Source organism: Lampris incognitus, chromosome 19 (assembly GCF_029633865.1).
Source record: "Lampris incognitus isolate fLamInc1 chromosome 19, fLamInc1.hap2, whole genome shotgun sequence".
Taxonomy (NCBI): Eukaryota; Metazoa; Chordata; class Actinopteri; order Lampriformes; family Lampridae; genus Lampris; species Lampris incognitus.
The window spans coordinates 11,411,926-11,437,732 of NC_079229.1; the positions used below are offsets into that span (position 1 = coordinate 11,411,926).

The window sequence follows — 25,807 nt, forward strand, 5'->3', positions numbered from 1 at the left end:
AGGGGAGCTTGCTAGCCAGTGTCTGGTGGCCGGACCTTGGCCAATGGGTCCCGGTCGGGCCCAGGCTGAAAAAACAACATGGAGCCACCACCCCGTGGACACACCACACACGGGGATGCGCATTGGGGTAGGGTGCAATGCAGCCCGGGCGGCAGTCAAAGGCAGGGACCGGGGCGTGCTGACTTCCAGCATCGCAGATTGGTCCTCGGGATATGGAATGTCACCTCTCTGGCAGGGAAGGAGCCTGAGCTGGTGCGGGAGGTGGAGTGGTACCAACTAGATATAGTTGGTCTCACCTCCACATATAGCATGCGCTCTGGTACCAAACACCTGGAGAGGGGCTGGACTCATTACTTTTCTGGAGTTGGCCAAGGTGACAGGCGCCGGACGGGTGTGGGGATACTCACAAGTTCCCGGTTGAACGCCGCTGTGTTGGAGTTCTCCCCGGGGAATGAGAGGGTTGCCTCTATACAACTGCGAATTGCTGGGGGAAAGGCTCTGACTGTGGTGTGTGCTTATGCACCGAATAGCAGTTCGGAGTATCCGGCCTTCTTGGAGTCTCTGGGTGGTGTCCTGGATAGGGCTCCGCCTCGGGACTCTATAGTTATTGATGTGAGTTCAGTTATCCTTTGGCTATCATTTCTTGTCTTTACTTCAACTATTATTATTTTTGAAGTTCTTGGTTTAATAATTATCATCATATTTTTCATTATGTCTCTTTCTTATCAACTCAAAGCACTCAAAATACAAATCTGTGCTGTAATTTCACAGAACACAATGAAACCACATGTGCGTACAGAATTTTATTGTACAAATTTCATTCATAAAATAAACTTGTCAAAGAAAAACAAATGATTAGCTGATTGTGGCCCAGGACAAATCTTCTTCAATAAGTTACATATAAAAGATGGCTGAGCCTAGCTGCGGTTACAAATGACTGAATTCTTATGAATTCATAATTCCACTTCTTCAATTTACATTATATTTCTACATTCTGTAGAGGTGCCATAGTCTAAAAGCATTTCTCTTTGATACCAAAGAAATGTGGAAACTGTGTTTATTGACAGTATAGTTAAGGGGGAAACTATACAATATGAGACAGATAATGGCATACACCTAATTTACAGTTTGGTGCCTTTGAGTGATTTCTCATCTTTGTCACCGAATCCATTGTCCATACCTCCGTTCACCGTTATGCTGAAATTCAAATGAGAAGAAGAATTATTGAACAGTATACTTTATTTAAAACACAATGTAACTGAACTACTCCATTTGCCGTACTTTACCGAGGACAAAATAATGAACAGACAAATGTGTGGAGTGTATAGCAAGAGACAAGGGCTTTGTTTGTTGAACTTTTTGAAGCAAAAAAATTAGCTGGCAATTATGGCAAGTCGAAGAAGCCAAACTACATCATACCCTCACTGAGATTCAAACCAAGACAAGCGTGTCACACAGTTATTTGGCTCATTCACTCATCTATTCTTTGAGTTAACTGAAGTGTGGATTGTCACCTTGTCATGGTGGAAAAGCTTGCATGGTCCTGAGATCCCGAGAATAATGCTGTCTGGCGCTATGCTCCTGATAGGTTCGCCCATGGCAGAAAGGTCAAGGGGGAGGTCCCTGACAAAGAGCACTCAACCAAGAACTCAGCGGTGGAACAGGTGGAGGAAGATGGAGGATGGCAGACTTTAGGGAAGCTTTAAAATGGCTTGGAAGGTAGATGAAGGCTGCAACAGAAATGTTCCCCCAGTCATCTTAGACTCCATGCCACTGGATCCTGACCCAGATCTGTCAAGGACTGTGTTTTGGCTGTCGGTGCACCAGTCTACCCATATTAAACAACAGTTGTCCTCCATAAAGAGAATCCACCCTAACATGTTGGATTAAGTCCTGTGGTGGCGGGGGCAAGATTGTGAGATCTGGAAGCCCCTAGTCTAGAGCCGGCACATTGGGCAGTGGGTGCTAGATTCAGTTGCTGAGCTCTTGGAACAAGGTAGAAAGAGCCCTTCGGTAGCTGTACCCATGAATGAGCAGCCCTCTTTACGATCCACTCTGCTCACCCCACCTGGGGAAGGGGCTAGAAAAGATGCCCTAAAAATAGCCTGCCTCAAATCTCCTGACTGGATTACCACATCCAGAGGGATCACCACATGCAGTCAGAAACATATTCTACATATTCTTCCGGAAAAGAAAAGCTGCTGATGAGCCCAGGATCCATGGCGATGGATTTGACATCAGGGACCAGATCATCAGCCACTAGTCTGAACTTCCTGTGGGGATCAGTGAGCGTCTTATGACCACCTGTCTGGTGCTTGCCAACAACCAGATGGCAACAGTTGTGAGTGCCTATGCCCCTACTTTAGACTCTGAGAGGAAGTAAAAGAGACCTACACCTGCTTGGAGTAAACACTGTCAAGAATCCCCAATGTGATATGATTATTCTCCTAGGAGACTTCAATGCCAGGGTCAGCTGGGATCAACATCTCTGGAAGGACACCACAGGAAAGGAAGATATTGGGAACATCAACTCTAATGGAGTTTTGCTTCTTGGCAAATGTGCTCAGTATGACCTCACCATCACTAACACTCTTGTTTTGCCAGAAAAACAAATTGAAGGCATCTTGGAGACACCCCCGCTCCAAGCAGTGGCATCTCCTTGACTATGACATTGTATGAACCAGGGACAGCGGTGACGTGAACATCACAAAGGCCATGATCAATGCAGATGACTGCTGGGCAGATCATTGCCTCATCTGCTCAGCAATGTTCATCAAACTCAACAGGAAGAGGAGGGTTCAAAAAAAGCAGATCCAGCCAAGACTGAACCTTGAAGGCCTCTCTTGGGGAAACCCTCCAACAGGAATATCCCGATGATATTGAGAAGCACTGGAGCCTGCTCAAATCCACCATCCTTGACACCTGCAAAACCACCCTTCGGTACAAGTCCAGAAAACACCAGGACCGGTTTAATGAGAATGACACAGATATAGAACAGCTCGTCTCCAAGAAAAGGAAAGCCTTTCGTGTTTGGCAAAATGATGTACCTACAAGGCTAAATGAGTGTCTCACTTCAGAACCAAGGCGGACATCCAGAGATGGGTGAGGGAGCTTTAGAACTCTTGATGGACAGAAAAGGTTCTGGAAAGTGACTGGCAGAGTTGGGTAATACCGGAGGCTTTTTTGGTGCTACTATGGTCCAAGCAACCGTGGCTTAAACCCCCTTTGTTCAAAGGACAGGCAGGAGCTGCTAAATGACAACAAGTCAATTAACTCCCGATGGAAGGAGCACTTCCAGGAACTCCTCAACTGCAACAGCACAGTTGAACCAGAATTTGCCAGCCACATTCTCCAGAGTCCCATCAGAAAAGACATTGGGGAACCTCCCACCATGACAAAAGGTTCAAGATGCCGTCATAAGCCCTAAGAACAACAAGGCCACTGGTCCAGATGGGATCCCTGCTGAGCTCTTAAATGAAGGTGGACCAGAGTTCCTGTACCACATCCACGCCTTCCTCCTCAAGGTCTGGGAAAAAGAAGAACTTCTCTCAGAGCTCAGGGATGGTCTTATAGTGGCCATATTTAAGAAAGGGAACAAGGCAGAATGTGGAAACTACAGGGGCATCTCACTCCTGTCAACAACAGGTAAAGTCATTGCTCATGTCCTCACAAACCGACTGCTACCACTGGCTGAGGAAGTATTCTCAGAATCTCAGTGTGGCTTCCATCCATCCAGAGGTACAGCAGACATGATATTTACAGCACGCCAACTCTGTGGTGCTTACTATGAAGATATGGATGCCCTGACAAATACATCAGAATATTGAGGCTTCTACATGACCGCATATCAGTCACAGTACTCACAAAGTCAGCTCTGATTCAGAGCTTTTTACTGTGGAAACGGGTCAAACAGGGATACATCATTGCACCCATCCTGTTTGGCATCTTTATTGCTGCCTTACTCCACCTCCTTGGCGAAGAGCTGCCATGGGGGATCTCAATCCTATACAGAACTGATGGCAGACTCTTCAACCTTAATAGGTTTACGGCCAAGACCAAAGTCTGCAACACCACCATTATGGAGCTTCAGTGCATTCTGTATGCCTTTGCCAAGGCATACAGAGCCCTGGATCTAGCATTAAACATCAAGAAGACCCAGGTCCTATATCAATCTCCACCCAACCAGCCATCTACCCAGGCCACCATAAAAGTGGACAACAAAATTACTGAAAACGTTGATCACTTCCCCTACCTCGGCAGCCTTGTCTCCTCAAAAGCTTACATAAACTCTGAGGTCAACCATTGCCTGAGTTGTGCTAGTGGTGCTTATGCCAGACTCAGGGCAAGAGTCTTTGGAGACCAAGACCTAAAGGCCCAAACAAAACTCCTGGTCTACAGAGCTGTTATTTTCCCCACCCTGCTGTATGGAGCAGAGTCATGGACCAGGCATCTGAGCCCTAGAACAATATCACCAAAGATCCTTACGAAAGATCCTGAGGATCAGCTGGAAGGACAGACACACCAACGTCAGCGTTCTGGAAGAAGCCAGCATGACTAGCATCAACACCATAATAAAGCAGCATCAACTCCAATGGACCGGCCATGTCATCTGCATATCCAACACACATCTCCCCAAACAGATCCTGTACTCCCAGCTGAAGGAAGGTCAGTGAGCTCCTGCCGGGCAAAAGAAACGTTTCAAGGACAATATCAAGACCAGTCTGAAGAAATTCAACATCACATCGAGCAACTGGGAACACATTGCACTGGATAGGAGCTCCTGGAAGAAATCCGTTCAGAAAGGAGCTGCACATCATAACATGGAAATCCACTGTACCGCAGAGAAAAACTGACAGCACCACAAGGAGAGAGAGAAAAGGGCTCAACCACCACCACCACTTTCCCTGTCCACACTGCACTACAGTATGTGGCTCATGGATCGGCCTCTACAGCCATCTGAAGACCCATAAGTAGACACCCTAACAGAGAGGACAGTCATACTCGCTTCGAGTGACTACCGATGATGGTAAGAAAAAAAGAGGGCTCTTTGAACTCACATTGTTTGGGTGTGGTCCTGAAGTTCAGCATTAAGGGTCTCAGGCAGCAGCAGGCAGAGCCCCCCACCAATGATGGGGAGGAAGCCGTATATCAGCATAGGGATGGCTGAGTGGAAGACCTCTAGGAGCCTGATGAGAGGGGCTAGGATGCCCCCCACACGAGCACACATGGAGTTCAGGCCTATGCCGTTTTGCCTGTTTGGGGGGGGGTGACAACATGCAACAATGGAAAAAAAATATCTGCTGTCTGGAATTACATTCAGTGAAAACAGCATTATTGTCCTATAAAACAGGAAGTACATATATTTGTTTTAAAAGCATAGAGTGTAGAGTATTGTCTTTACATGCTTTGAATTTTGGAAATTACCTGAGAACAGTAGGGTACAGTTCCGCAGTATAGACATAGATGATGGAAAAACAAACTGATGGGGCAAACTTTCCCAGCACCGCTATCAACATTACCACCACAGGAAGGTCTGAGGGGCAAATAATGATCAAATAAAGCATTGTTAAATGCAAAGTACACTAATAAAGAGCGCTACTTGTGGGACCTGTAGTGTAGGGGGATGCTCTTTGGTCTATGGGCAAAACAAGGAAAAAAACAAAGTCAACATCAAGGCAACTCTTCTTCAAAGTATCAAAAGACAAAAAAAAAAAACTTTATTATTATTACATCTCAGAAATGTAAAAGACACTGACATGTTTCATCCAGAAGGCCTTCCTAAGGACATCAGAAGGCCCTCTGGCCGAAACAAGTTGGTGTGTTTTGATATTTCGAAGAAGAGCTGCCTTGGTCTCGACTAATTTTTCCTATTGTTACATGGAAACTATCATGTTTTTTTAAGAATGCAAATGTATTCTAAAATTAGAGGATACCCTTTGGAATAGCGAGGATCGAAAGGCACGTGGCGCCCCCAAAGACCAGGGCTGCTGCCAGACATATTCTCCTTCCAAAGCGATCGATAAGCACTGCGCTGCCTAGACGTGCAGGAACTTCTACAATGCCAAAGATGAACTGTGTGAGGTAGATATCAAGGCCAAAGTTGCCAACATTTAAGCTGAGTCCATAGTAGACCAGACTTGTTGTAAACCTACCAACAGAATGGGAGAGATTGGTGTTAACAACGCGAAGACACAAAAACAGTCTAAACAAACATTATGACTTATGATACTGTACAGGCATAACATCTACATACAATCTACAGAACATTATTGTATCAGATCTAATCGGTTAGGAATGGAATCGGCATGAAAATTTCAAATAATATGTTGATTAATGGAGAATTTATGAATACTCACCAAATGTAGCTCATAATGATAGCACGCTTTCTTAGATATAATATCCTGACGAGGTCCAACATGCTTCCTGTTTTGGAAGTCGTCTGCACCTCCAGCTATGTGAAATAATGGTCAATTGTAGTGTTTTTGATTATGTTAACTGGATTCAAAGCATTATTAGAGATTGTGTTAAGATGAAGCCGAAGCATGGCTGAATGCAACTCACCTTATCCAGCAGAGCTTCGGGGACCTTCCTCCTGTTTACCCTGGCTGCCCTTCGGATTGCTTGTCGTGCCTCCTCCTTCCTACCCTGCGTCATGAGCCAGCGGGCCGACTCTGGGAGAAACCTGATGGACACAAAAGTGCAGAATTCATATGTATTGTTTTTTACTGCCACACCCAACACCGGCCATCAGTTCATCACCATAGTCCCTGATATCCTGAATAAACTCCCTGGGTTGATCCACTCAGTCCCATCCTCCACCAATCAAGTGATTGTTCATGTGGGGTCAAACAATGCAGCTTGTCGGCAGTCTGAATTAACCAAAAAGGATTTTGTTGGCCTTTTAAGTTTTTTAAGTACTTGTGGAAAGTCTGTTTTCATCTCAGATCCTATTCCAACACTGGCCCTTGGAGTGGGGCATTTCAGCAGAATCCTCAGCCAGTATACATGGCTCATCTCTGCCTGAGCTCACAATATTGGTTTTATTGACAATTTTCATTCCATTTTGGGATCATCTCTCCTTCTTCAGATCTGACGGAGTCCACCAAAACATGCTGGGTAGCTAGATGCTAGCATCCAACCTGCAGCACGCCTTACAGTCCTCTCCACGTGACTGATTGTTTACATCCAACACTTCCCTCCCGGATTCTTTTTTTTTTTTGCCCACTTTTTCTCCCTAATTGTACATGGCCAATTACCCCACTCTTCTGAGCCATCCAAGTCGCTGCTCCACCCCCTCTGCCGATCTGGGGAGGGCTGCAGACTACCACATGCCTCCTCCGATACATGTGGATTCACCCTGCTTCTTTTCACCTGACAGTGAGGAGATTCACCAGGATGACGTAGCACATGGGAGGATCACACTATTCCCCCCCAGTTCCCCCTCCCCTCCCCCTGAACAGGCGCCCCGACTGACCAGAGGAGGCACTAGTGCAGCGACCAGGACACATACCCACATCCTTAATTGCCATCCTGTTACTTTTGGAAATTTTATCTCATTTGAGGTTTTATGTTTTTTAATCACTGGCCCTCCCCCTTTTCTCTGCATCTAATTTATAGCCTCCCTAATTCAGTAAGTTTTACCGCTGAGTTTTCTGACGTTCTATCTATTGTCATGTCAAAATATGACAGGGTGCTTATTCTTGATGATTTTAACATTCATGTGAGTTCTCCCTCCCGTTCCCTGACTACACATTTTTTGGATCGTATAGACTTTTTTTCTCCCAATTTAGTGGCCAATCGATCCCTATTTTAATTCAAACACCCACCCTCGTACTGCGTGCGTTCGCCAGTTGCATCTCTCCGGCCAGCAGTGTCGAAGGAGACCGCCTCCCCACTTTCGTGACAAGGCGACTCCAGGCCGAACCACTGCTTTTTCCGACACACCCAGAGACGCATTCACGTGACGAACACAAGCCGACTCCGCCCTCCTCCCGAAGACAGCGTTGCCAATGATTGCTGCTTCATCGAGTCCGGCCATAGTCGGATCTGACGAGACCGGGGCGCGAACCCCGGTCCCCAGTGGGCAACTGCATCGACACAAAGCCAATGCTTAGACCGCTACACCACCGCGGACCAAAGATCGTATAGACTTTTTTAACCTTATTCGATATGTTAAAGGGGCCACACATTCCAAATTCACATTTTAGACCTTGTAATCTCATCTAGTTTCTCTCTCGAGTGTCTTAATCTGGTGGATATGCCTGTATCTGACCATAAAGCTGACATTTTCAAAGTTCCACAACAGCTCGCTATTCCTAGTCACTATCCCAAAACACGCTCTCGCATTCTCAACGCTCGCTCTGCATTTAAATTCTGTGGTGTTTTTACATAATCCTTTTATCCCTCTTTATTCTCCCCTCAATCCACTGTTAAATTCATTCAGTGATAGGTGCCTATCTATCCTCAACCAAAATAGCACCTTTTAAAACTAGGAAACAAAAATCAAATAACCTTCCCTTGCTGAATGATCACACTCGTGTCCTTAGAATACTAGAAAATCAGAACGACAGGGGAAGGTCAACAAGTCCGAATTGGCACATAATACGCTTAGAAACCAAATGTTAATTTACCAGAAGGCAGTTAAGGATGCGTGCTCACCATACTTCTCTGAACTAATATCAAGAAATAACCACAATCCTGTGTGTCTGACATTCTTGTGTAAGAAGTGGGGTTGGGTGTGAAACGTCTAGTGTGTTGGTGTAGTCCTCTGTGCCTGTCACGTCTCACTCTCAACCTTCACCACTGGCTAACAGAAATGCAAACAGGAGAGCTGAGTAATGCAAGTCTCCCCCTGCCAGGACATAGCCTCTCCAACAGCACGCCCTATGTAGTGCCTCCTCATGACAACACAGTAACTGGGTACACCTTGGACCCTGGCTGAACTACAAGGGATTCGGAGGAGGTCTGGCCCCTCTGGCCCCTAGACATGTAGTACGTAGGCCCACCGGTGTGTGGATATTCCCTGATGCCCACGAACCAGCCCCCCAGCTATGAGTTAAATAGTGCCACTGCCTAGTGGATACCTAAGGAGAGGAATAGACTACAGGAGTAAACCCCTACAGAAAATCAACACCCACGGTGCAGTTGTTTTTTTTGTTTGTTTTTTTTTCTTGCCCTTTTGTATCTGTTTAAATCAGAGAGTACTGCTGGCGTCGTGTGTGGCTGCCACTTCTCCCTCTCATAGCCCCCCCTTCCCATCCACCCCTGTATGTCTGTGTTATGTTTATCTGTTGTCTTGTATCACCGCTGTTTATTGTAAAGCGACTTTGAGTGTTAGAAAATCGCTATATAAGATTGATTTATTATCATTATTATTAATCCTAAAGTTCTCTTTAGGGTAACTGGTTCTGTGATTAATGGTCCCTTCACCTCTTTTTATGAACCTGATATTGAGTTGTCTGAAACATTTCTTACTCACTTTGTAAATAAGGTGGAGAATATCAGGTCCAAAATCCAGCCAGGCTCTTGCATTTGTTCCATTCTTCATGTTAATTTTTGTTAGAGCGTACAGTCTCCAATATGAACTCAACCTCCTGCATCTTAGATGCCCACTAAGCTCCTCAAAGGGGTATTATCAACTTTTAGCCCCGTTATTCTGCAAATTCTTAATAATTCTCTGGCCTCTGATTCTTTTCCAGACATTCTTAAGTATGCCATTGTTCCCCCGTTGCTGAAGAAACCTAATTTATATACCCTGTTCTTAAGTAACTACAGACCAGGCGCCAAATTGTCTTTTCTATCTAAGGATCTGGAGAGAGTAATTTCAGCTCAATTGATTTCTTTTATGAACAGTAATAGTGTTTTAACAGTTTCCAGTCTGGTTTTAGAGCACTTCATAGTATCAAGACAGCTCTAGTTAAGGTCACTAATGAGCTACTGATGACTGCAGACAGAGGTGACTGCCCAATTTTAGTTCTTTTAGACTTACGTGCTGCCTTTGACACAGTCAATCACTACATTCTCTTACATCGCTTAGAGACTTGGGTTGGCATCAAGGGCTCGGTTCTTAGTTTACCTCACCAACAGAACTTTTTCTGTTGTTCTGGATAACTACTTCCTCGATGGCTCAATTGAGTCGTGGTGTCCCTCAAGGCTCAGTTTTTGGCCTCCTTCTCTTTTCTAGTATATACATGTTGCCCCTTTTCCAGGTCATTGAAAATCATGATGTGCTTTACCATTTTTATGCTGACAACACTCAGTTATAAATGGCACCAAAACCCACAGATCCTACCACCTCAGAAAATCTCACAACTTGTCTCTCTGACATTAAATTCTGGGTGTTTTCTTAAATGTAATGACAATCTGAGGTCATTCTGTTCAGTCGCAAAAATTCCATCAGCCCTTTTGTTAATAGTCTTGGTGTACTGTCAGGTAGTCAGCGTTCCTCCCTATTAAGAATGTGCACATCCACAAGGATGAAGATGTGCATATCGTTAATATCGTCAAGGTGATAGACTGTAGAATGCTGGTTTGAACGTGGAGCCAAAGAGGCCATCTATGTAAAGAGGGAATGACCACCCCTGAACCGATTGGGGGGGGGGGGGCTAAGAGTACATCTGTTGCCATTTTACAATGCTGTGATTGCAAACATTCCCAAATCCTCTGAGTAGTACACATGGCCATTGTAACTCGTTAATGGTCATGCCCATATTTGCATATTGTTACATTCCCCGTTAAAGGTCCAGGGGATGAGGGGAAGTAAAGAAAATAAAAGTGTCCCGGGGGAATAAGAAAGGTGGGAGGCGGAACCAGGTGTAAAAACAGATTTATTAACAAAACTAACTTTTAGTCAAACTGTAGAATAAACAGGCAACTAAAGATGCTGGCTCTTAACTAACCAGGCTTTAATAAAACAAACTCAGATCCAACCAAGCCGAAAGAAACAAGAACACTAATAGGTTTCACCCTCCTTCTCAAGAAGTATAGACACAAGAGCTTGCCCTCTGGTTGACAACAATGGCCCACTGGCCGTCTCTCTCACTCTAGCTGCCAACAATGGCCCACTGGCCCTGTTGGGTGTCTCTCTCCAAGTTATATACCCAGCTGATGAGGAATTAGGGTCACCTTGGCTCAATCAGCAGTTCCACTGGAGGCGGGGCATTACCTGGAGAGGGAAAATTACAGACACACGGCACTAGGGCTGTAACACATATGAAACCGACCATTGGTTTCAGTCATTATGCAATGTATTGTTTATAAGGTTGAGGATACCTGCAATCAGTTGAGACTGAAGAGGTCACTTAGACGAGTGATAAAACCTATCTGTCAAAAAACGTTGTGTCCAGAAGAACTGATTCAAATTTCTTTGATTTTCTTACCTGGATTACTGAGCATGCATAAAGACATTTAAGGCATTATTGCCCAACCAAGCCCTCAAGGACCTGCTTGTCTGGCAGATTTTCATTGTAACCCTGCATAGATCGGCATGCTTGTAGTTAAACAAGCATTGGGTTGGGAAACAATGATTTAGGGGGCAATCTTCCAGGCAACATAAATCCCCTAAAAAAAAAAACTGTCTAAGCATAGAGGGCAGACTGACCAGTAGAAGAGACAGAGGGACAGGATGATAGGGCTGAAGAGCACCAAGTGCATGATCCTCCAGTTGCGGATCCCATAGGCGATGCCTGATAACACCATCAGTCCGACTGAGTAGAAAGTGTGCGGGACGACAGTGAACAGAGCCCGTTTAGAGTTACCGGTCCACTCAGTCCCTTTGAACGAGAAAAAAAAAACTTACATCAAAAAGATTGGTGGCTGCCAGGTTTATACCCCAAACACATTCACATCTACCCTGATGTCATTTTTGTTCTGCGTTTTCCTCTATAACACCAGCCACCTGCATGTCTTCCCTCACCACATCCATAAACCTCCTCTTTGGCCTTCCTCTTTTCCTCTTTCATGGCAGCTCCATATTCAGTATCCTTCTCCCAGTATACCCAGCATCTCTCCTCCACACATGTCCAAGCCATCTCAATCTTGCCTCTCTTGCTTTGTCTCCAAACTGTCCAACCTGAGCGGTCCCTCTAATATAATCGTTCCTAATCCTGTCCTTCTTCGTTACTCCCAGTGAAAATCTTAGCATCTTCAACTCTGCCACCTCCAGCTCCGCCTCCTGTCTTTTTGTCAGTGCCACTGTCTCCAAACCATATAACATAGCTGGTCTCATAACCATCTTGCAAACCTTCCCTTTAACTCTTGCTGGTACCCTTCTGTTGCAAATCACTCCTGACACTCTTCTCCACCCACTCCACCCTGCCTGCCCTCTCTTCTTCACCTCTCTACTGCACTCCCCGTTACTTTGGACAGTTGACCCCAAGTATTTAAACTCATACGCCTTCGTCACCTCCACTCCTTGCATCCTGACCATTCCACTGTCCTCCTCCTCATTCACACATAGGTATTCCGTCTTGCTCCTACTGACTTTCATTCCTCTTCTCTCCAATGCATACTGCCACCTCTACAGGCTCTCCTCAACCTGCACCCTACTCTTGCTACAGATCACAATGTCATCCGCGAACATCATCGTCCATGGAGACTCCTGCCTGATCTTGTCTGTCAACCTGTCCATCACCATTGCAAACAAGAAAGGGCTCAGAGCCGATCCTTGATGTAATCCCACCTCCACCTTGAACCCATCTGTCATTCCAACCGCACACCTCACCATTGTCACACTTCCCTCATACATATCCTGCACCACTTCTATGTTCTACCATTTACTGGAAAAGATCTTCAGGCTTTGTCTTCCATATTTGTTTGTTAACCACAATGACTTCGCTTCTTCAAACTTGCAACTTTCTGCCATTTATCTTGCATTTGGCTACTATGGTAAAAAAATTAAAAACATCTAGGAAAGGTTCCACCCAAAATTAACCATTAAAATTAGCAATTACAATACTGTCCATGTTTGGATATTCATGGATAGGCTGGTGTCTCAATTACCACAGCTTTAGAAAGTACCAAGTAGGACATAGTATGTTTGCATGCCCTGTAAATCTTCAGGTTTGTAGCTTTAAAATTATAATAATGACATCCTTAAAGCTACAATCCTGAAGATTTACATGAAAACAAATGTCAATTTTGACACAATCACTGTAAATCCAACCTGGTACAGAACAGGCATGTAATGTTGGAGATTTCTTAATCATGCACTCAAACTCACAGCAGTAAATGACTATAATGTGTAGAAAACTGCAGATTTCCCCCCTTTTTTTCCTCCCCAGTTGTACTTGGCCAATTACCCCACTCTTCCAAGCCATCCCGGCTGCTGCTCCACCCCCTCTGCCGATCCGGGGAGGGCTGCAGAACTACCACATGCCTCCTACATACATATGGAGTCACCAGCCGCTTCTTTTCACCTGACAGTGAGGAGTTTCACCAGAGGAACATAGCACGTGGGAGGATCACGCTATTCCCCCCCCCCCCCGAACAGGCACCCTGACCAACCAGAGGAGGCACTAGTGCAGCGACATGGACACATGCCCACATCCGGCTTCCCACTCGGCCAGTTGTGTCTCTAGGGATGCCCGACCAAGCCAGAGGTAACACGGGGATTCGAACCAGGATCCCCGTGTTGGTAGACAACGGAATAGACCGCTACACTACCTGGATGCCCCGAAAACTGCCGATTTCTTAAACCGTCTTATAATGGTACTCCATTCCTGCTTTCCTAAGAAATAACTTTTTCTAGTTGTGCAACTACATTTTCATCAGTTGAGTTGCTCCTGTTAATATTTACTGTCAGTGACTCATATACAAGTACATGATATGAGCTACAACTGTTTAGGACAAGTGTTAAAGCGCTGCTGTAGGTTTAAGGTAATGAGTCATGGTTTAAAGTAAAAATGTTCCTCTCATATCATAGTTTTCTTACTAAGGCATAAAAACTTTTCAAATGTTTCATCAGTTGAATCAGATCAGATTGATTGCTGAAACACATTAGGTACAAAGGCAAGATGTGTTACCCACCTACGACAAATATGTTGATGACGACACCAGAGATGGATGTGCCACTCACAAATCTCAGCACTATATAAACATAGATGTTTGGTGAGAAAGCAGAGGCCGTGCCAGTCACTAGCTGCAGGAGCAGAGAAAGCAGGACCACGAAACGACGACCGAACCTGCAGGGAAGTACAGAAAACAAGTGATTGTCAAGGCCGGAGTATACAGTACTCGTATATCTTGTATACGACACATGAAGCTAAGGGCTAGATTATGCTTCTCCTGATTTCTGCAAGAGACAGCAGTGGCGTGGCATTGGGAAATTGAGGAAGCCAAGTGAGACAAGACCTCTAACTCTAATCTATGTCCTTTTTTTTGGGGGGGGGGGGTATTAATTGACAGGAGTACGTCGCCGCTTTAACACCCAACATAATGTAAGCTGATGAGCTATTAGAGCGCCTGGTATCATTTTACACAAAATTGTATCATACAGATAGATGCAAGACTGCCATCACTTGCCCTCCCTAAACTTAACTTCTCAACCTTAACCTCAGCGCGCTGGGGGTGGTGTAGGGGTGTTTGCATTTCTTGTAACTGGAGGCATTTCTTGAACTGGCATGTAGGCGTTTCTTGTACTGAAGTGGGCGTGTGTTGTAGTTTGGGGCATGTCTTGTATGTTCCACCACTGTCTTGCAGTTTGCAGGCAGATACTGTTGAACCTGGGCCTATGGGTGCTGTCTGTGCTGCTTATTGTCTGTGTTTAAACAACCACAACAATGCAACTACTTCAGTGGCTTGAATAACATATTCAGCTAAATCCAGTCAAGCAAGGCAGCATACATCTAAGATACATAACCACAGCTAAAATTGCGCACAGCTATTACATGGGCACTTCCGTCAACAGTAAAGCCACAGAGAGAGAGAAGGGGGGGGGTGTATTTCACATTTTGGCAGTGGCATGATGGTAACCTCATCTGATTGGTTAATCTTTTCATTTTTTTTCAAAGAGAGAAGCGAAGTGTTTCACCAGACACAGTGTTACACTGGGATCATTTTACACAAAGAGAGAAGCGAACAGTGTTTGGTGAAACATTTCGCTTCTTCAAAGAGAGAAGCGAACAGTGTTTCACCAGACACACTGACATTCAGCACATGTTAACATTTAGAGGTGCCGTTTCACTCAATGTAAAATACTCCAGGAGAAATGGGGAAGAGACGTCAGCAACAGCACAGAAGCATTGTCGACAATGTAATAATAATAATTTTCATTAAAAGGAATACTACAATCTGAACAAACAGGGGAAGCCTGGCTTCCCTCAGCCTCCGGAAGAAAACGCCACTGAGCGACAGATGTTCTCAGATCAACATCTGGTGACCGTATTCTTCACTACGCATCTTCTATTTTCCTTCAGCATATCAACATAAAGAAGTGAGGTGCATTTGGTTTGACGTTTTGATGTTTGATGTAACGGACCTTAGGGGAAATTTCTGGAACAACAATGTGGCTCCTTTAATGACAGTTACATCTTAATTTATTCATCACGTTATGCAACTTGACTTGCAACTTGACTTACAGCTCCTAGGACAACCAGTTCCCCGTTTCTATTAAACATTATTCAGATAAAAGATGCGAAGGTCTTGGGTTCGGCTAATATAATAATAAAAGTTAATGATGCACAGTTGCCATAAAGGTGAGATTATTATTATTATTATTATTATTATTACAGACGGGTGCATGCTGAGATGGGAGTTGGGTTTGGTCATTTTTATCAATTGTCGATCTGCAAAAAGTTGTACGTGCTTTTATCTATTCTCAGCTTTACTACTGTAATGCACTTTATTCTGGTATCAGCAAGGGCTCCCTCTACCATCTGCAGTTGGTACAAAATGCTGCTGCTCGGCTCATTACTGGGACAAGGAGGCATGACCGTATCATTCCTGTGCTTGCCTCCCTACATTGGCTCCCTGTTATATTTTGAATTGATTTAAAATTTACATTGCTCACTTTTAAGGCTTTAAATGGTCTTTCTCATTTATTGACCTGGTATACACCCCCTCGACCATTAAGATCCACAGATGGAGCCCTGCTGGTTATTCCCAGGTCTCGGTTTGTTACAAAGGGTGATTGGGCTTTTACTGTTAGAACCCCCACACTGGAACTCTCTTCCTGTTGAACTGAGACAAACCAAGTCTCTAGCTTCTTTTAAATCTCGTCTTCAAAATTTCTTTTTATGAAAGCTTTTACAAATGATGGATATTTCTTTTTATTTATACTGTTTTTATTTTTATTCTTACTTATTTGGTCTTACTCTTATTTTTGCCTTGTCTTTTTTTTGTGAAGCACTTTGAACGTTGTTTTAAAAAAGTGCTATATAAATACAATTATTTATTTATTATTATTAGTAGTATTATTATTACAAACGGGTCCATACTGAGGGTGAGTATGGGAGTTGGGTTTTGGTCCATACCTGTCAGCCATCGTCCCAAACACCAGGGCCCCAACTAGAAGACCTGCCATGAAGATGGACTGTGATGCCTCCAGAAGATTCCTGTTGTCACACACTAGATCAAACTGAGAGAGGGGGGGGGGTATAGATGAGATGGATCAGAGAATTGGTCCATTAAATAGGAAAACTATATTTTTAAGCCAAATAAAACACAAAATACAGTTTTAGTCAGACCAGATTCTCTGGTTTCTACTTTGATATATGAAATAAAATGCAGTGCATCAGCTGGAATCAAAAACAAAATGGTGGAAGTCGGCAGTTGTTATCAGAGAATAAAGTAGAAAGATCCCTAACTCTATGGCATAGTATTTTACAGAATGTAAACAGCAACATCCCAACTACAAAGAGAAGTTTGAACTATACCAGAGGGAGTAAAAATCTATTATTTCTTATGAAAAAGAAAATCAGACGAGACTCTGGGTCTGTTCCTCACAGCAAGGAGGTCCTGGGTTTGAACCCCAGGCCATCCCAGGTCCTTTCTGTGTGGAGTTTTCATGTTCTGTCTGTGACTACATGGGTTTCCTCCGGGTGCTCCGGTTTTATCCCACCATCAAAAAGACATGCATGTTAGGGTTAATACTCCTGTCTGTGTCCCTGAGCAAGGCAATGGAAAGAAAAATTGCAGTTGGTCCCCGGGCACTCGCAGCTTTCCGCTGCTCCTGGCTAGTGTGTGTTGGGATGGGTTAAATGCAGAGGATAAATGTCCCCACAGGGATTAATAAATTACATCTTAATCTTAAATATATGTGAGCTCAGATTTTGTCTGAACTTTATCATCAAAAATGAGATTATAACATGAGAATGGTGGGATTTGAAGAGCAGAGGCATTCTTCCAGAGTTCTGTCACCTTTTCCATCTCATCTTTCACCCTGATTTATTCATTGACATCATGTGCTGCGATATCATCATTTTAACTTTCAACAACAGTTCTTGACTAATTTAAGACTTCACTGTCCTGTGACACTGAAATGTAGCTGATAACCAGCAATCTTTTCTTTTCTTTTTTTTTGTCAGCGTACTCTGTCAGGATCATGGTTTATGGAGTCTATCTCAGTGTACTTTGGGACAGACAGCAGACAGGCATTATGGACCGCTTGCCGGGGTTATAGAATTTTCTGACTCCCCTACAAAATCTAATTTCCCTTGGTGTGAGGCTGTAGGTTAGGCTAAACCTAACCCCTAACTCCTTAACCCTAAACCCCAACCCTAACTCCCTAACCCACTAATCTTGACCCCTAACCCCCGCAATCCTAACTATAACTCCTTAAACCCCCAACTCCAACCCCCCACTTACACTCCCATGCATGGTAACAGGCAATTTAGAGCCTTCAAATCTTCAATACCTATATCTTCAATATATCAGGAGTCTTTGGACTGTGTGTGTGTGGGGGGGGGGGCACTGGAGCACGGATAGCAAATTACAGAAACACAACAAGAACATGCAAAGTCCACACCTCTTGTTTACTATGTAACCCCCGGGTTAAATTATAGGCCTTAGATATATTATATTGCACTATTAGATAAGAGTTTGGCCTATGTTTGTTATTTTGTTAACCTGTTGAATATGAATATATTATATTGTTGATATTGTTCTGCAAAACAGTTGTTTACCAATGTGAAATGCATTTACTTTTAGTGTTGAAACTTACCATTGTTGTGATTGGTTGGCTGTGGAGCGAATACCTTACCTTGAATGTGATTGGTTGAGAGGGCAGCGGAAAACGTCAGCGCGAGCAGACTAGACTGGGAGAAAGTTGGTGACTCGTCCCTTGTGTGAGCAACGGAGCAGTTTGATGTCGAGTTGTTATATGCTATTTTACGGTGAGAGAAATGTAATTGAAGTTTAGTGAACAGTGATGTGTGCGGGTGTCTGACCGAGACCCATCCCGGGAACTGTTTGTGTGGACTGGGGAGACAAACTGACTACTCGTCAGTCCCATATGTGGACCCAGCGACGTTACGGAGCGAGCTAGCCAGTCGGTGTTCGTTGTTAGCACAGCAAGACGGGCGAATGGACTGGATGCGGTAAGGGGCTCTCCCCACAGTGAGTCGGGCCGTCTTCTAGTTTAGCGAAGTAACGTTATCAGTTACAGTGTAGTGTTGGGTTCATGCGACCACTGACATTCGCTGCTGCACTGAGACGAAGAGGAGCATTCTTTGTGAGTACAAGCTGGATGTGCGGGCTCCCAAGGGGAGCGAAGAGGGCTGTTTAGGGTCCCAACGTACCTGATAAAGAAACAGGCCTGCAACTGGGGGTTGACTTTCTTTTATTTTATTGCTGGCTTAGTTATAGGGTTGTTGAGCTGTATGCTAATGTGTTAGGCTGATTAATTTGTGTGTATATGAATGCAGATGCTTGTTAGCCATGGAGGCTTATTACTTTCATTCATTCTAATAATTATTACTCATAATACATTTGTATATATAATTCTATGTACCTGTGTGAGTGTGGATTATTCCTGTGGTGTCTAGGCTATGGTAAGTGACATGTTTAGAACCTTAAAGGGCTAGTCCACCGTTTTAATATAAGTTACTCGGTGACACATTGAGGTGTCTAGACCATGTTAGATTGCCTTAAAGGGGTCACATGCCATATTTAAGCGCCTTAAAGGGGTAGTCAACATTTTTAGTTGGAGTTACCAGATGACACTGTAAGACATTTATAGCCTTTAGAACATACTTTAAACACATAAAAAGCGAAGTTACCATACTTCAATAGTTTATTGGATACCGAGTTGTATAGAGAACTCAGGAGCGTTGTCCTTGACAGTTAAAAAGGATAGATAGCGCTACAACTACATTATTTGATTTTTTTTAAAAGAAAAAACATCAATAAAGGAAAGAACGATATACATGATCGTCAGTAAATTGAGACGAAACCATATCAAATATGAACTTGCTTTTTTTTTCTTATTACGTTCTTATTTTGGTAAACCCTCCATGATGCCATTATTTGAATAGAGACATGGGATACTGCACCACTAGAACGATCAAGGCAGTGATTTTGACCGTTTTGGATTTTCAAAGTTTAATAACTATGTGGGGGGAAACGATACAGACCCGCCACCTGAATGATCTTAAAATTGCACATATTTGCATTAAAATGGGTTTTAGGTAAATTGCACAAAAAAAGTTGTGATAAGATTTACCTAAAACGACCATAGGTGGTCAAAATGACTGCTGGTTTTTAAACTCAACATATTCTGTCAAGATAAATACCCAACTGAGATATTAAAGTCCTGCATAGGTTAATATGTTTGTTAGGAAACGGCTGACCCCAAAATTAACATTTTAACAACTACAATACTAAAAATAAATAATTTAAACTTCAGAGAGACAGGGTCGAACTGAAGAACAAAATTGAAAACGTGAAAACATTACCTGAAAAACAAAACGGAAAACATATATTGCTAATATAACAAACGTAACAAGGCCTATAAAATGTGAAATGTAAAAAAAAAAAAAGAAGAACTGCAAATAATAATTGAAACGGGCCCCAAACAACGACCGGAACTTTAAAAACTACTAGAACGACCAAGGCGGTCATTCTGCCCGTTCTGCATTTTCAGAGATTAGTAACTTTGTGAGAGAAAAAAAATTAACTTTGTCAAACAAAGAAAAAGGATAAAGACCTGCCGCCCCCTGAATGCTTATAAAATTTTATATTTTTGCATTAAAATTAGTTTTAGGTCAATTGCACAAAAAAGTTATAAGATCTACCTAAAACGACCACGAGCGGTCAAAATGACCGCGCGTAATTTGTGCGTCATCGTGCGCGTCATTTCACTATTTATGACGTGTGTTGGTCACGTCATTTCCTTCTCAACATTCATCGCGCTGTCATAGAAATACATTAGCGTTCTCCAGTGCAGAGAAATAGTCTAAACTTGATTTTTGATTATTGAAAACGATGATTGAAAATGATTATTGAAAACGCTAGGCGCAACATTGATGGTGTGCTTGCATCCACGTCTATTTGTGTTTTAAATTGTTTGAAAAATAGTAGGAAAGTTGTTAAAATATTAATTTTGGTGTCACTTGTTTTTTAAGAGACATACTAACATATGCAATGCATTAATATCTCAGTTGGGTATTTATCTTGACAGAATATAGAGTTTAAAAACCGCCGATCGTTTTGACCACTCATGGTTGTTTTAGTAGTTGTTTTTTTTAAATATGCTTATTGGCATTCACAATTTTAGTATATATAAGTCACACATTAAATAATTTAACACAATAAACCCCTCACCCCCACCCCCTCCCGGCATTCCCATATCCTCAAGGAGAAATACAGATTAAATAAATAATTAAATTACATACAACTAAATCGAAGACAAAAAAACAAAACAAAAACAAAAACAAAAATAAAAAAACACAAAAAGTTCAAGAAAAATAAATAATCAGCATGGTTCACCTATACACAAAGAAATCTTTCGCGATTTACAGTCTATACTAGTTGGGCTGTTCTTGACTCGAGTCAAGAGGCATCCCAGTCTGTTATACTGGTTAAAGTGTCAAAGTAAGTCAGAAAAGGCATCCAGACTTTCTTAAACTTGTCCCTGTTACCCCTTAAGGTAAAGTTTACCTTTTCCAACTTAAGATGAAACATAATATCCTGGTCCATCTGACATGGGATGGGGGTCTTGAGCTCTTTCAATTTAAGAGTATTAGGTGCCGAGCTAGTAATGTAGTAAAGGCCACCAATTTATACGTTTTAGATGGCCAGTCACAGTCTTCCAGTCTCACACCAAGTATGGGAATTAAAGGATGTGGATCAATAGTTGTATTGAACATTTCGCTTAAGGATTTAAATATGCTGACCAAAATGTATGTAGATCAGGGCATGTCCAGAACATATGCAACAAGGTAGCTGGTGCACGTTTACATCTGTCACAAGTGGGGTCGATGTTGGGGTAAATTTTGGCCAATTTAGCTTTGGTAAGGTGGACACGGTGAACAACCTTAAACTGAATAATCCCAAATCTGCTGCATGAAGAAGAAGAGTGTACCTGATCCAAAACTGCTTCCCACAGATCATCAGGTAGAGGAGTACCAAGATCCTGCTCCCAGAGGTTTCTAAGGCTAGCCATTGGCTGAGGATTTATAGTGGCTAGTTTATTATAGACCCTTGTGATGGCGCCCTCGAGACTAGCCTCTGTGGCTAAAAGTGTATCAATTGATGTTGTCAGAGATATCTCAGGGAAAGCACAGAAAGAACAAAATGCCTACTTTGTAAGTAGCGGTAGAGGTTGGAGTGGGGTAGGTTAAATTTTTCTACCGTTTGAAAGAAGCAAATAGCCCATCAAAATATAAATCCTTTATAATTTGAATTCCATTCCCATGCCATGCTCAAAAAGCCATATCTAACTTGGCAGGGGTAAAGAGGTGGTTTGACATAATAGATGTCATTAAGAGGGCTTTTTGCAGACCAAATATTTTCCTAACTTTAGTCAATATTCTGATTGTATGAGCTGTAACCGGATTTTTGTGTGGTGTGCCAGTTACCATTGGTAGTAGGGAAGTGACTAAGGAATGAATAGGAAGATCGTGGGATTCTATCTTTGCTGTGTGCTCAAGTGAGCTGCTCTGAACATGCATGAAAACCTTCTGGATATTACTAGCCCAGTAGTAGTAAAGAAGATTGGGCATAGCCATCCCTCCCAGTGCTTTGGGATGTTGTAGGAGGTCCTTACATATTTGGGGCTGTCTGCCATCCCAGACAAAGTTAGAGAACATCCTGTCAAGAAAGCTAAACAGTTTTTTTTTCAAAATTAATATAGGACTGTTCATATTCATTTTAAGCAAGCTAATGCGCCCAGCCATTGATAATGGTAATGTGCGCCAGCGCTCCATATCTTGGTTACATTTGTCAATTAAAGGGGAGAAGTTTAGTTTGTGTAAAAGCTGAAAGGAGCAAGGAACCGTAATCCCCAAATATTTGAATTTGAGGTCACTCTCCTGAAGGGGAACACAGAGGCAGGGATACCAAGGGCCGTAGGATTCAAATGGAAAACTTAACTTTTTTGCAGGTTCAACTTGAATCCGGAGAGATTCCCAAATTGTTTCAGCTTAGATAGGATAGAGGGAAGAGACATTGCAGGGTTGATGATATACAAGAGAAGGTCATCAGCATATAATGACATCTTTTGTACCCTACCACCTCGGATTATCCCTTCAAAGGAGCCACACTGTCATAAGGAAGCTGCAAGTGGCTCGATCACTAAATCTAAATGCAACGGGGAGAGGGGGCAACCCTGTCTTGTTCCCCTATACAGAGGTAAATATCTTGATTGTACTTTGTTAGTTCGAACCGATGCTAAGGGGTCGTTATATAATAATTAAATCCAAGAAATAAAGATGGATCCAAAGGGTTAGGGTCGAAAAGGAACCCCCATTCCAACCGATGAAAAGCCTTCTCCGCTTCTAAGGCAAGTACAACTTCAGGTGAAGCAGATTTCGACTGGGTGTATATTATATCAAAAAGCCTATGAGCATTATCGAAGGAGTGCCTACCCTAAATAAATTCTGATTAATCGGGTGAAATAAGGGCTGGGAGAACCCCTTCAAGGCACTTTGCTAAATTTCACAAGCATTTTAAAATCTGCATAAAGGAGACTGATTGGACAATAGGATTCACAGCACAGAGGATCTTTATCTTTTTTGGGGGATGAGACATATTAAGGCTTCCCTCAGTGTTTGTGGTAGCTGACCATCTGAGTACATTTTCAGGAGTAATGGGGAGAATTAATTTGAGAACTTAAAAAATTCCACTGGGAACCGTCTGGTCCGGGAGTTTTCCCCGACTGCATACACTTGATGGCTTCCCGAACCTCTTCCGCCATCAAACTGCTATCAAGGTTGGACTTCTCTGCATCTCTAAGTGTAGGTAAATTCAATCCTTGACAAAAGGAATCTGCCTCATCAGGACCGTTATTACACTCGGATGTATATAGTATAACAAATGTATCATTAATTTGTTTATGATCTGTAACCTTGGAACCTGAAGTGGTCTGTATTTGTGTAATTTCACGCACCACATACACCTGACGTGTCTGGTGAGCCAAGAGTCTGCCCGTTTTGTCCCCAAACTCATAGGTAGTGCATTTAACCCTTGAAAGAAGATGTTCAGCCTTAGCTGTTGAAGCTAAGTCAAATTCTGTCTGAAGACGGATCGATCCTCTTTTGGTAAAGTTCTGGGGTAGGTGAAGTGGCACATTGTGCATCCAATTGGGCTATGTTATGACTGAGTCCAATTGGGCTATGTTATGACTGAGGTCATTTAGTTTGGAACTATTTTTTTATTTAACCTTTATTTAACCAGGAGGATCCCGTTGAGATTACAAACCTCTTTTTCAAGGGAGATCTGGCCATTTTATTTTTTATTATGTGAGATGAAATTAATAATTTGACCACGCAGGTAGGCTTTCGGTGTTTCCCTGAGAGTTCCATGAGAGATATCTGGTGTAGCATTTGTTTCAATAAAAAACTTAATCTGGGTGCTCAAGTACCTAACAAATTTATAGTCTGAGAGTAGAAAAGTGTTCAGGCGCCATGCTCTGCATGGCGTGGGTTGTTCAGGGTAAGATAATTCAAAGGAAAGGGGGGCATGATCACAAATGACAATATCATTATACTTGTGGTCAGTGATGGGTATAAGCCGAGTGTCAGGAAGAAAATAATCAATTCGGGAATAGGAGTGGTGAACCGGCGCGAAAAAAGATAATGCGCTTCTGGTTGGGAAACTAAACCTCCAGGGGTCAAATAACCCATATTGTTCAATGCAATTATTAATTACTTTGGCTGTCTTGGACAGTGGTAGAGGTTTGGTTGCAGAGCGAGCTAACATGGGATTGAGGACATAATTAAAGTCTCCACCAATAATTAAAAAATGGTTGTCCACATTGGGTAGAGCTGAGAAAAAAGAAATAAAAGCATCGTCGTCCCAGTTAGCTGCATATATGTTTGCTAGGATTTATGGTTTGTTTAAAAGTTTGCCAGTTGCTATCACATATCTACCATTCGGGTCAGCTACTTCTTCAGTTTCAAATGAAATATCTTTGTGTATAATTATAGCAGTTCCCCTGGCTCTTGAATTAAATTTCGAATGAAAACGCTTCCCTACCCAGCTTTTTCTGATTTTGTTGATGTCAGCGTTACAAAAGTGTTTCTTGAATAAATTATATACTCACGTTTAACTGAGAAAGGTGAGCTGTACTCTATTTCTTTTCACTTGGTTGTTTAGGCCCTTCACATTCCAAGAGATCAGATTAAGCTTTCTATACGCCCATTTCACGCCGTGGCCATCTTGGATTTTTTTTAAAAACCAAGCGGTGGGAACTTATCCACGCCCCCTTCTTACTTCATTGAAAACACTGCTGGAAGCAACATGTCGTACTGCTGTGTACCATCCTACAACTCCTATCAAAGAAGGGAAAGAGATAAATCTGTATATATATGTATATATATATATTCACTAATCTTTCAATAGTGGATAGCTCTGTTCTGACACATCATCTTGATAACAGGAAAATGTGTGGATTTATATTGCTTCCCACATGTATGACATATCCTCATGTGTCCAGTGAGGTTTGGGCGACTCTACCTGATCATGACTACGACGTGAAGCCCCTTTCTGTGGAAGACCAGCTTGATGCAGTAAAGAAACGCATCACTTTCCTGGAGGACGAAAATAAAAAGCTGAAAAGTGAGCGTTTTGGTCTAGAACACTTCCAGTGTGCGCCCAATCTGATCAGGTTTTACACTGGGTTTAAGGATTACCACACCCTCAAAGCACTCTACCTAGCTTTACAGCCTACTGCAGAGCCCATGGTGCGATGGACTCAAATGCAAAGGAACAGCCATAACCTAGAACACATTTCTGTGTCCGGCTTCCATGCAGAGCATTTATCGCTGATTGATCAGTTTTTCCTGTTCTTGTGCCGTGTGAGGCAGGGCTTTTTTGCTCTGGATTTATCTGTACGATTCAATGTGTCGCCGGCCACAGTCAGCAGGAACTGTACGACGTGGGCCAACTATTTGCTCTTTATGTTAGGGACCCTCCCAATATGGCCTAGTAGAGCAGCAGTAGATGAGCTAATGCCACCAGTATTCAGGGAATTCTACCCAAACACAAGAGTGATACTAGACTGCACAGAGCTCCACATCGAGACAGCTAGTTCGAAGGTTTTGAACACCATGACATACTCCCATTATAAAAGTAAAACTACACTGAAATCCCTAATTGGGATCACTCCCTCGGGGTCAGTTAGCCTGGTAAGTAATCTATACACAGGATGTAT

General features: G+C 42.9%; 1 protein-coding gene across 1 annotated transcript in view; it reads right to left on the reverse strand.

Moving 5' to 3' along the window:
• Nucleotides 1-1,011: 1,011 nt before the first annotated feature.
• Nucleotides 1,012-25,807, reverse strand: part of LOC130129989 (solute carrier family 22 member 13-like) — a 34,818-nt gene continuing 10,022 nt past the window's right edge. Inside the window, exons 2-10 of the mRNA XM_056299711.1 lie at nt 16,470-16,573; nt 14,026-14,180; nt 11,600-11,771; nt 6,562-6,682; nt 6,357-6,451; nt 5,934-6,148; nt 5,425-5,533; nt 5,058-5,252; nt 1,012-1,197 (exon numbers count right to left, since the gene is read on the reverse strand). Of these exons, the coding sequence (XP_056155686.1) occupies nt 1,122-1,197; nt 5,058-5,252; nt 5,425-5,533; nt 5,934-6,148; nt 6,357-6,451; nt 6,562-6,682; nt 11,600-11,771; nt 14,026-14,180; nt 16,470-16,573 (1,242 nt within the window). The 3' untranslated portion in view covers nt 1,012-1,121. The remainder of the gene's footprint in view (nt 1,198-5,057; nt 5,253-5,424; nt 5,534-5,933; nt 6,149-6,356; nt 6,452-6,561; nt 6,683-11,599; nt 11,772-14,025; nt 14,181-16,469; nt 16,574-25,807) is intronic.